This window comes from Montipora capricornis, chromosome 3, assembly GCF_036669925.1.
Source record: "Montipora capricornis isolate CH-2021 chromosome 3, ASM3666992v2, whole genome shotgun sequence".
NCBI classification, from domain to species: domain Eukaryota; kingdom Metazoa; phylum Cnidaria; class Anthozoa; order Scleractinia; family Acroporidae; genus Montipora; species Montipora capricornis.
Genome location: NC_090885.1, coordinates 26438944 through 26451443, shown reverse-complemented (window position 1 = coordinate 26451443; position 12500 = coordinate 26438944). Strand labels below are relative to the sequence as shown.

General features: G+C 36.7%; 2 protein-coding genes across 4 annotated transcripts in view; one reads left to right on the top strand and one right to left on the bottom strand.

Moving 5' to 3' along the window:
* Nucleotides 1-2097, bottom strand: part of LOC138042697 (erlin-2-like) — a 22886-nt gene extending 20789 nt beyond the window's left edge. For both annotated transcript variants that reach the window (XM_068888664.1, XM_068888665.1), the window contains exon 1: nt 1961-2097. In XM_068888664.1, the coding sequence (XP_068744765.1) occupies nt 1961-2042 (82 nt within the window). In that variant the 5' untranslated portion in view covers nt 2043-2097. The remainder of the gene's footprint in view (nt 1-1960) is intronic.
* A 122-nt stretch (nt 2098-2219) lies between these two features.
* The window catches only part of LOC138042696 (calcium/calmodulin-dependent protein kinase type II delta chain-like), a 27809-nt gene continuing 17528 nt past the window's right edge, over nt 2220-12500 (top strand). For both annotated transcript variants that reach the window (XM_068888663.1, XM_068888661.1), the window contains exons 1-8: nt 2220-2436; nt 2512-2606; nt 3255-3314; nt 6683-6737; nt 7102-7167; nt 8071-8143; nt 8374-8476; nt 10837-10920. In XM_068888663.1, coding sequence (XP_068744764.1) covers nt 2363-2436; nt 2512-2606; nt 3255-3314; nt 6683-6737; nt 7102-7167; nt 8071-8143; nt 8374-8476; nt 10837-10920 — 610 coding nt within the window. In that variant the 5' untranslated portion in view covers nt 2220-2362. The remainder of the gene's footprint in view (nt 2437-2511; nt 2607-3254; nt 3315-6682; nt 6738-7101; nt 7168-8070; nt 8144-8373; nt 8477-10836; nt 10921-12500) is intronic.

The window sequence follows — 12500 nt, the reverse complement described above, 5'->3', positions numbered from 1 at the left end:
TCCAGAAGAACAAATTTTACTAGTACATGTGAAACAAAAAATAGGGAATACCAGGTGGCAGTTTAGAGCACTGATGCCCTCACAGTTGGACTTTGGTTATGTACAGTGTACATGTATTGCTGAACAAAATAATAATATTATGAACAGAAACATTACATCAAATACGTAATCATTGTTTTGGTAGACTAAGGATATGAGGACAAAATGGTAATGTCATCTGTGCACGTGTCCTCTAATAGACAATTATACAGTAAGTAGGAACCAATCAAAATGCTTTCATAATAGCCCATTGACCCCTGGGAGTGAGACTTAAGAAACAGATTTTACTCTATCTAACAATTTAAGGTTAAGGAACAGGTTCGTGGGTGCGTTGCGGAAAACCATCTTTAGTCATCTTTTTCCGTGGGCTGCGTGTGAAAATTATCATAATCTGTCCTTGTACATTTAAGGTACAATGGCGAATTTGTGAACAAATACTTATGCAAAAATGGCATTTAATCCAGCAACAACTGCTACTTAGCGAAATATTTCAAGATCCCCTGATCGTTCCGTACAAAAGGGGCAGATCCTTAATTTAAGACATATTTGTTTGAGCCAAACTCTACTGCTGGCTAAAACATGTGGATAGGAGTTGTGTAGGCCTGTCACCCCCATTGTTATCACTGTGATTTCTTTTTGCGAGAGCATCAATCAGCCTTTTTTCACTTTTTTTTCTTTTCTATCTCTATTCAAAACCACGACTGCACACAAGCAAGCGACGCAAGCAATGCAATGTTGCCATGACACGCTGTTGGAAATCATTCTCCCACCCTAAATTCCCAGGTGGTCCAGTGGTGTTGACAGCTCAACACCTTTGAACTGTGACGTAATGAGTCACGCAAAAAAGGAAACTTACAATAACTCCGGAGTGAAAAGAGATTTGGGATTTTTTTTTCTGCATAAGAAATCCTAGACCACATAGTTTATGTATGCCAAATATCACAATTTTGGAAATGATCCTCGAGCCTGTTCCATAACCTAACTCATCAACTAGAGACGTCCTAGGGCGTTTGAGGTGTCCATGGGTTAATCTTACAGCTCTTTTAAGGTACAGTTCCAAGCATAACAGGCAAGGTTGATTATTGCTATTGCTTGTATTTTGGCGACATGAAAATACCCATGGCAAGGCCATGGTCACTGTTTCTGATGCCATATTAATTGGTCGGGGGGAAAAACATGGCTTACAGGAAATGACAGTGATTTGTATGGGAATTTTGCTGACTTTGAACAATTATTATAAATCCTTTATGGCCTGACGATTGTGGATAGCGAGAATACCTCTCAAAAGGCACTTCTATTCAGATTATTTTACTGAAGTATAGCAATCAGAATCAATCTTAACGACCATAACTGAAAATTGTAAATTTCAAAGAACCTTGCAATCAAATTATGCGAATTCCCGCAAAACTTGAAGCGACATGAGGAGATTTCTAATATCCAATTTTCAGACGTTGTGTCTTCCGCTGAGTGAATTATATTAACAAGATAACTAAAAATAGTTTAAACCTTTTGAAACCTGCTGCCTTGTAGCAGAGTTATAGAGGTTTGAATTCGGCCAAAATCCCGTACACTCACTGTAATTCAAGTAAGCCGCGTTTGCTGACCCCCCCCCCCCCCCCCCCTCCACAGATACCGTGAAAATGTGGTCTATCCCCCTATTTGCTAAACACAAGTGAAATCCATATTATGGAGTATGACCAAATACTTCAATTTAGTTATTCTTCAAAACAAATTTAAGCTTGCAACAATATGTACCTTGTTGCTGCAGTTTAAGCTTTAAATTGTAATACATATTATATATATATAAGCTTAGGGAGTAATAATTTGCAATCCTCGCAAATTATTCCTCTTTATCCATTTTGATTTTTGAATAGCCCAACCAACGCTTTATCTAAATCTCAATGTTATCTATTGTACTGACCTTCATCTATTTTGTGGACTGAAAAGTTGAACATCACACCCGCCAAAGCAAGAAGAAACGCTGACACAAACACAGCCACCATTTTGAAAGAACAGAAGAATACGTTCCCAGAGTGCTTTGATGGCTAAAAACAGGTGTCTAACCTACTAGCCTCGGTTTCCTCGCGGTCCAACTTGACAAATCGCTTTTCTGTTGTTTTTGAATGCCCATTTTTAATGAATTCGAAGTCTATTGTTTTGTTTCCAGCTCGTGGCGTACTCCAGTTCTTGAGTGGATTGATTTACTTCCGAGAGAAGAAGAAATCTGCGGGAGTTCCAGAAGTAGACTTCGGGGATCACGTGATATAAATTGGAACATTGATCAATCATTGAAGAGGATAACAAAGTCGAGTGAACTCCAAACATGGCGGGTATTCCTTTACAAGTCTCGAAACAAGGTTTTCACGAGACTTATGAACTGAAAGAAGAACTGGGAAAGTGAGTGTTTCTGTTGGATGGTTTTGAACTGGTGGCGTTGTCTGTATTGATTTTGTTCAACGTCGTTTGTCACAGAGGTGCATTCAGTATTGTTCGACGCTGTGTGCATAAGGATACCAAAGTGGAGTATGCTGCAAAAATTATCAACACTAGGAAATTATCATCGAGAGGTAGGAAAACCGATCGGAGTAGGCCAGGATAATAACGAATTATTGCGGTGATTTTGGACTAAATTTCGATAGACTGTAGATCGATGTATTCCCAAAAATCAATCTTGTCATTTTAAACTTGAAAAAATTGCTTCTACTACGTACTGCAGTGTTAGAAATCTGAGACTTCAGTCCTTACAAATGTCTGTCTTAAATATCTGCAAATCATAGGGCAAAAAAGTTGATCTCTAGGATGCTATCGCATAAATGTGATGGCAATGTTGTTATTTAAAAAATGTCTACTGTAGGAGCGTCTTTTAAAAGAGGACGGGAAGTATTGCAACGAGAAAGTGAACGCCGTAGAGAGAAGTGTTTACATAATGTTATTGTAACCGTGAGGAGAAATTCTCTGCGAAAATTAGAATGGGTTTCGGGTTTGCTATGAAAAGACATAATGCAGGGAAAACTGCATGTGAGTGAAAAACAGATGTTCGGAAGGACTGAAAGTTTGACCGGTATAAATTTTATATTTCGACGCCAGAGAACCCAAACATCACTTCACAGTGGGTGAGCCGATTTAAGCTTATTTTCCACCTGTACAGATCAGAATTTCTGATATATGGCCGGCCAAATTTAATCTAACCAAATTTTGTTTCTTTATATACTTAGATCTTCAAAAGCTCGAAAGAGAAGCGAGGATCTGCCGACTACTAAAACATGCTAATATTGGTTGGTATATATAAACAGGATTTTTTTATTGAGGACTTCTGCGAAGGAAATCCAACGACTTTAAAAAAACAGTTGTACGTGTTGAATAAATCTTTAAAACCGGTGGGATATATGTTTATCTCGCCGTCGTTAACTGGAGGTCAATAAATTGTGTTGAAAATTATTTCGACGTTTGCCGGTCTCTTTATACGCTAAAACAGTAAAACCTGAGGGTACATTTTATATATGTCAAAGAGAAGCAACGACAATTTTCTTGTTTTGAGGCGGTGACGTATTCAACAACTGTGCAAATACAGAGAAATGCATTTAATGTTGCGTGGGTTGGAAAGTCATGTTCCCTAATAAATACAATTAAGGTGCCGTCTTCGTTGAGCTGGTTGCAAAAACTAGCACAAATGACTGCTTAATTGGCGCTTATGCAAAGCCCGATGATTTGTCTTGAAAGTGACACTGCTCGTGCATCATGCCTGGAAAATATATATACTTTGTCGCACACTGCGAACGACAGCCCGCTCGTTGGAATAACTAAAAAAAAATATGTCTGCGATAGAAAATGGATTTATAGTTTTATTGACGCATAGAAAGACCATAACAGTATATTTTCTTAATTTTCCGCACGATATTAGATTTCACGTCTGGTTTTGCGGGAAATTGCTTTCAATTTTGCTACCCCATCGAAAATCTCAACTCATCAATTACGGAAAAGTTATTCTTTTAATGGACGCGCTTGAGTTTCGCGTGGATTTCAGTAGCGTTGGAGGTCCATAGCTACACATACACCTTAACCGAAATGTGATTTGCTGCCAATTGCAGGAAAATCGGATTTTTTTCTGGCGAAAATTTCTTTTATTCTCACAAACCTATTTAAAAATATCTTGCTGAGCGTATTTTCAAATTTTTGTTGAATTTTCAAATAATCAAATAACTTTTTTCAAAACAGTCCATGGGATGCCAGAGTAAAACTTCTTCTGATAGTGCTGTGATTAAAAAGGATTTAACAAGAGTTGAAAAAAACTGAATCAAGAATCCTTGTGAACAAAATTATTATCACACAAATGTCAGCAAGTATAAATACACAACAGATGACCTCTCATTGTCCAAGTAACACTGCCTCTGTGTCCTAGCTGGTCAATGAATAATTGCTAAAAGCGTTGATTGGCCTTTTACCAACAGCAACATATGAGGGAAATCTCAATTGCCACATTTTTTTTATCCTCTATTCAAAACTCAGTTTTTAAGTTATGTAAATCAATTTGAATTAATTACTTGGTCTAACATGATAATAATCATCAATTGCATGGTAGGCAAGACAACATTATTTACATTTATCGTTTTAACAAATTATCTGTTTCCTGTAATTTGTGAGAACAGAAACTTGCCCTCTTTCATATGTAGGGTTGCAGATTTTTATTTCTTAATCAAAAAATTCATTTGCATCAGTTCATAAAGGCAATTGTAAAATTTTTTTTTTCTTGAACAAAGACCTGAAGGGGCTCTAATTGCCATAAGATGTGCAGCATGATATAATCTATAGGTCATTTTTCCAAAGGCCACAAGGTGATAAAAGATGTGGATGCAATGTGTTGTTAAGGTGTCATCAAACAGACTGGATCAACCTTCAGTCCTTTTTACTGTTACAAATGTCTTCGATTAGCTTAAATTGTCTGTTGTCCAAAGTTTTCCATTAGCCATCACTTTTAGATTTGTTTGCACAAGGCATCTATATGTGCATGTTCTGCCTTGCTGAGGAGTGTGTGGTGATCCAGATTTTCCACAAATGTTTTAATTCATTGACATTGAATATTATGGCTGTCAAAGGAATGCTAGGAATGTGTATTCAAATTCAACTGATGGTATTCTTGAAAATTCTTTTTATTAATTAAAGAAAAATTGTTTTAAGTTTTGAGTGCATTGTACTGACAGCTGTCAATGACAGTCTAGTGTAGCCACAATATGACAAAATCTGCTCATATTCCATTGGTGTTTCCAGCTTGGGTATTTTAATAACAGAAGATTGATGAGAATAAATTAAGTCATCCAAGGAATACTACAATGTCATGCTTTGTATGAGATCTCTATGGAAGTCTCTATTAACTTAACTTATTAACGTACCATACTCCTCCAGAAATTGAAGGTCAACATTAAATTCTAATAATGACTTTTGCATGTTAATGTATTAAGCTCTCCCATAGGGTTTGTAAATCATCAGAGCTAAATTTTCATTCTGTTATCCCCACCTATTGTCAATTTCTGCGTGCAATTTGCAGGGTTGTCAAAACATGGTAGTGGACTGTGATACAGCTCTATAGGTACATGTACTTTTAAAGCTTTGAGACTTTTGCCTGTTTTAAACAGTTTGTTGATGGCAAAAGAGAAAAAATAATATTGATACCCAGAACCATCCACTGTGGTACAATTCTTCCAGCTACTTCAAGAGTGCTCATGTTCTTGTTTTTCATTTTCATTCTTGCATCTGTGCCTCATCTGAGGTGCATATGCCGGTAATTATACAGAAAATTTATGCAATTTAATCAAATTGCAAGTTCTTGAGTTGTTGTGATAACTGTCTTTTCAGCTGACTTTTGGCTTTGCTACGTTTTCCCTGATGAACAATAGATTCAGGAAAATGTGCCGTATGAAATAGAGACAAGAACTGATATGTACCTGAATCTGACCACGTGTTAATCTGTAATTTGATTTTTGTGGTCCTTTTAATCACCCTATTGGGTGTGCCACACAGATATAGGACTCAAATTGTATTGTTTTAATCTTGTTTTGTCAAATCTCCAAAGTTTTTCACAGATACTTTTTGGGTCATACAGTGCAAGTTAAGCACTTGGATATTCTTTCATTAACATTTTTTGACAACCCAGGACTTCATATGATACACTATGTTTAACTAAAGACTTATTTACTGTATTCTTAAAAATGTTGTAATTAATGTTCCCTCTTGACAAAACAGTCCCAACTCGAAAGTCTCTGTACTAACTAGTGAAGAGGCGTTGCTTGCCCAGTGAAAGCTGTAAGAAATTTATTGAACCCTAAATTTATATTTGGATCTTAAGTCTCAGCTAATTTTAAAATTAGTGTAAGCTAAATGAAATATGTAATATACTCAGTGACTAACATAAATACAGTACTTTGACGTGAAACTGAGACGATATGAATGAATTATTTTCAATTGCTGCAAAATTTTCATTTCCTCTATTGGACTTTAATTTAACTCATTGTCAACTCCATTAAAAATAGGCATATTTTTAACAAATTATATTTGTTTTTCATTTACTAGCCATTGCGCTCATAGAGCGCAAAATGGTGGAAAAGAGAATTAAAGAGTCTGCTGTCTGTTCTATGTTTCCTTTTTGCAGTCAGATTACATGCAAGCATTGCTGAAGAGGGATATCATTATTTGGTGTTTGATCTGTAAGTGAAAACTTGCAAATGGACTTAAAATTGGATTTGTGTTGTCTTACTAGTGTGTGGAGTTGTTTTGATGTAAAAATCACTGCAGTCATTCTAAACAAGTAAGTTTGTAGTGAGAATTTCATGTGAGATAGATTGACGTAACTGGTGTTTGCAGCCAGCAGCAAATGGCAAACTAGCTGGCACTAGGGTCTTACACTTAAATTATAGAATTAATTGATTTTTGGGCTAGTCATAGGGTAGCATTCCATAATCTCTTTTATCCACAATCATTTGATTCTCTCAGCAGGTCCCAATACTTGTTGTTTGACAGAAATAATGTTATTATAGAGGCAGACTTATCTCTTTTTTTTCTTTATTACAGAGTAACTGGAGGAGAACTGTTTGAAGACATTGTTGCTCGGGAGTACTACAGTGAAGCAGATGCAAGGTGGACTGATTTCATTGATCACTTAGCAATTTAGCTGTCTCTAAGTTTATTATGTACTTTAATTTACATACAAATCAGTTTTAATTAACACTTCACAATAAAACACCAAAGTGACCATGTTTTTAAGAGGGTTGATGTTATTTGTGACCAAATAAGTGATACTAACTACCTTGTAGTAGAGTAATAATATCAATTTAATTTATAAATGACTTTGTGGGTTTAACAACACATTTTTGTACAGTCGAGTTATTGAAACAGAGCATCGAGCCTCGCAGAGACTGGTAACGATTAGTGTGACAACGTGACAGTTGACACCTCCTTCATTGTGTCATGTCAATAAATTGAAAAAGGCCCAGTTGTTGTGCCTAAATCATAAATCCACTTCTTCTGTAGAGGCAAATGAAGGGTGTAACATGTTTAAATGTTCGGTAATGGATTGAGCTAATCATGCAAACTCATTTTATTACTTGGCCGGAAAATGCAGGGCATCAACCTCAATTTGTGCTCACATGTAAGTTTACTACCCAGGTGTTTTCCAGTTCAATTTATGTGCTGCATGCAGACCATAAATTAAACTTAGCGCAGAAAAAAACAACAGCAAGGATCAAGGCATATAAATGAAACAGGGTGGCCCAAGAAAACAAGTTCAATGTTTATTATATCTCTAGGTCTTTAACGCTTTGAGATCCCAAGCCAGCCTGAACCTTAGTATTTTACTCTGTCCAACGTCAGATTTTACTCGTCAATGGGGAACCCCCGGGAGTCAATGGGTTTAAACAAGTTTTCAAATGTTGCAGGCTGTTTGTAGAATACGGCCCGAGGATACATTTGGCTTTAAAATTAATAATAGTGTATGTATTATCAGAGGGACTAAGAGTGTTTTCTTTCTCAATTATTTTCAAGTCATTGCATTCAGCAAATATTGGAGAGTGTTCATCATTGCCATCAAAACAATGTAGTCCATCGTGATTTGAAGGTAATTTCCTGTTTTTTCATTTAAACAAGAAAGTAATTATAATTGTAAGAACATTAGTGACGCACACTGCTATCACCTCATATGCCACTTACAGTTCATACCACATTTTGACATCATCTGGGATCTATAACTGAACAAACGCATGGCAACATTGGAATCTATATATTGTTAAATGTATGCTCATAAATTTCCTTGATTTTGTTCTTCTCTTTAATCTTGCTCTTTCACAGCCAGAAAACTTGCTCCTTGCAAGTAAAGAGAAAGGAGCTGCTGTTAAGCTAGCTGACTTTGGATTGGCTATTGAAGTAGATGGTGACAAGCATGGATGGTATGGTAAGTTAGCCAAAGGGAAGATGTATTAGTCTACAGTGAAATCCTATGAATGCGAGTGTATTTCGTGACTTTTTGGTACGAGTGTGACAATAAATCACGAAATGCAGTGTTTAAAGGATATTTACTATATACTCTATAAAATCACTCCATCCCTGTTTTTATAGCAACCTCTGCATTGCACTCTATAACCTCTTTACAACCTGTTTATTCATTCATCATTCAAGACCAATCAGAAATGTGAAATTCTGCTGAGCACAATACATTAATATTAAAAAAAAAAGAGACTTGAAACGAAACTGCCCTTTATGGAGGTCAGTAGTGATGCTTTGTTCAGCCAAACCAAAAAAGAAACATGTAACTAATCACAGCAACATACACAGCAGAATTCTGACTATCAGATCTGACTGCTACTTCCATCTTGGTGAAAAAGAAGCTGTCCAGATCAAATGACAATGTCTGTAGCTGCCGTCTTTGTTTCCATGGTTTGGCTGACCTGACTGTTAAAGATCGTCTAAAGATCCTCGAAAATGGAGACAATCAGTCAAAGCTCTTTGAGTGGTCCTTTAAGATCTGTATTAAAGGGGATGACTTTCACATTTTCAGTCAAAACTGACAACCTGAGGAGAAGATACAAATTAATTACCGTATTTACCCGTGTCGACTCCCCATTTTTGATGGCAAAAAAAGCAATTTCTTAATTTCTTTGTCAAATGTTCATGGGACACTAATCTTGTGTTCTTCGATTTCTGGAAATGTGGATACACAAAAAAATCAGGGCCTCAACAGGGTTCCCCCTAGTTTTCATCACAACATGTATGGCACCTTTTCAAACCGGTAAAGCAATTGGTTAATGTTGGACGTTCTGCAAAGGATAAGCGACTTCTGAGTGTTTGTAGGCAGTAATAAGTGCTCTTACAAGCGGCAAATCTTACCGGTTACCGCCTGATAAGGAGAACCCTGCTCAAGCGCTTAATAGTTTTGTGGTTCAGCAGTTGTTGTATATGCGGGCATTTTGTCCTTGTGTTTCGAAAAAGTTCTCAGAAAACCGAACATGTAAACCTCAAACTAACCTGTTTTGTTGTTCAAGGATAACGGACTTTAAAGGATAAGCACAACATCACAGAAGCAGGAGTCAATCTTTGAAAATAACTTGCGCACAATGCAAAAATGTGCAAGGTTTAAGTGGTCCTTGGCTATAATTTCTCACATGACAAGCAAAACAAAACTCGTAAACCAAACAATACGAAGTTTGCAAAAGCATTTAAATCAGCCAGGTTTGTATAAAGAATAAAAAACAATCATTACCAACCAGCATTTTCATGCAACACGAGTGACAAAGCTTGCACGCCAACACGAGGTATTGCGCCAGGCTACTAAGCCATTGAACGATCGCGTTTTATTTGAAGAAACAGAAATATTTTTGCATGTAGAGCTTTCTGCCTTTGGAAAACGAAAATTTCCAGTGTCTATTTCATATTTGTGCTTGTGAGTATCTTCAACATTTAGAGTTGGACAAATCCTTTTTAATTTCAACTGGAATTGCTTACATTCATTTTGAAGTCTTTTGTCGGCTTTTGTCCACTGCATTCGTTATGCCCAAGACAACATCATTATCTTAATTTTGAATAAATTACTTACCTGCAACTTGGCTCAAAATCTTTGACCCGTGTATAAGTCGAGAGCAATTTTTGGAGCTTCTTTTGAGGCCATAAAAGGTCGACTTATACACGGGTAAATACGATAATGTGTATGAGACAATTTTATAACAGTCATTTTGAACCCAACATGCATGTCAACATTTGAACAAGTTGGCCAGATAGAGATATTCACTATAGGGCTACTCTAGATCTCATCCTGAATATGAATTCGTGCATATCAACATTTGAACAAGGTGGCCAGATAAAGATATTCACTATAGTACTACACTAGATCGAACCCCCTGGCCAGGGGTTTCAGTAAAATTTGAATGAATGCATGTCAACATTTGAACAAGTTGTTCAGAGAAAGATATTCATTATATAAGACAACTCTAACCCTCACATTCATGGGTTTCAATAAAGTTTGCAGGTGGCACCTGGTTTGATTTGAGTAGGGTCATCGTCAAAATGAATTTTAATCTTAGATTTGAAAGAATCAGTCCTCAATTACTTCAGTTTAGGGGGGTGGGGGGGGGGGGGTGTATCTAACTTCTCTGCTTGAAGTAGTGGACACTTTGCGTGGGCTGTCAGTACTTACTGAAATCAGTGTTATTATAAAGCACTAAGACTATTTTGCCTTTATGATGAAAATGACTTTCCATTTTGGTGTAATGCTTTCATCGGAAGCAGGAAGCGTTTGATTGTTGGCATTTCTCTCTTTAGGATTTGCTGGTACCCCTGGCTATCTTTCACCTGAGGTGCTCAAGAAGGAGCCTTATGGCAGGCCAGTTGATTTATGGGCATGTGGTGAGAATAGTCTTTAAGACTGTTGCTCTGTATGGTGCTTCCATTTGTGCTTCTATTAACCCACTATTAATAAACGCCTGAACTGCTAACCACTGATGAGTAAAAGAACTTTATCTACCGTACCTTAGACAGAGTAAAATCTTTTAAGTCTCACTGCTAGGAGTCGTTGGGTTAAGCTGTCAGTATTAACCATCAAATTTGAATTTAAAATTGTACACATCTAATAATAGAGTTTTAGCATTGCATTTACATGAAATAGCAAATGACAGGCAGCTGCTTGTCGTGAAAGCAATAAAATTCTCTTAATAGTGTAACCACTGTGTCTCCCTTTAATTAAGGAAGTTGCTTGACATCTGTAGATAACAAGCACAAGTGAACTAAAATCAAAGAAGTTTCGTTGATTTTTCGCAAAACACAAATATTATTTCGATGATCCTGGCATTCAAGCCCTTCACTGTAAAAGTACACAATGTTAAATCTCTGTGTTATTAAAATTGAGCCTTTTCCTGATGCTACCAAAAATAACAACTGAGGCGGGATTGTACTGTTTCTTTTTGACAAGGTTTTAGTGGTAGTGAGAAATTTTGTTTGTTGAGGTATTTGGTTTAATTTACTCTGACTTGAAAGCATACATTAATAATGATAACAAAATGACAGTACCAACTCTTGATTAATATTCATGGCGCACAACTTTTGTTACACATTTCCTTATTCTCTTTTGTTTTCTGGGAACAAACGAACATGGGTATTAATTTGATCAAATCTGTAAAACTTCTCATAATTTAGTCTTTTAAATTAATTTGGTTCCTGTTTTGTATTCCAATTTACCATGTTATTACGGCAATAACTAATTCTTTTCCCATCTTAACAAGCTATGTTGTATTCCTATTTACCATAATTGTTATTGCTGCAATAGTATACAAAAATTTTGGTTTTATCAACGGAGTTGATAATGTAAGTTGGCCACCGTACAGAGATTTTAAAAGCTGACGTTTCGAGCGTTAGCCCTTCGTCAGAGCGAATCGAGGAATTGTGGGTTGCGACAAAGGCGGCGCGGTAATTGTTTGGCGGTCCGACCTTTACCAAAAAGAAGCTTCGCGGCAACTTTCTGATACCTCGTTTTATGCCAAAATCCAGAAAGATCTCACCTCCACAAATCAAAAACTTGTCAAAGACACCATTCATAATCTTATAGCTAATCAAGAATTACCGGACACTGCAACTAATCTCATCATCAACACCCCTAGAACTCCGTGCATTTACTTCTTGCCTAAAATTCACAAACTTAACAACCCAGGTCGCCCTATCGTTTCTGCCTGTAGTTGCCCCACCGAACTCATTTCTAGCTACTTAGACAGGATTATGACGACTATCGTCAAATCTTTGCCATCATACATTAAAGACAGTACACACGCACTAAACAGTTCCGCGATTTCAATTTCTTCGGCCAAGACAAACTTATTTTCACCATGGACATTACATCTCTATACACGGTCATTCCCAATAGCGAAGGTCTTCAAGCACTTAAACACTTTTTTGATCAACGCACTGTCAAAGAACCAAGCTCGGAAACGCTCCTC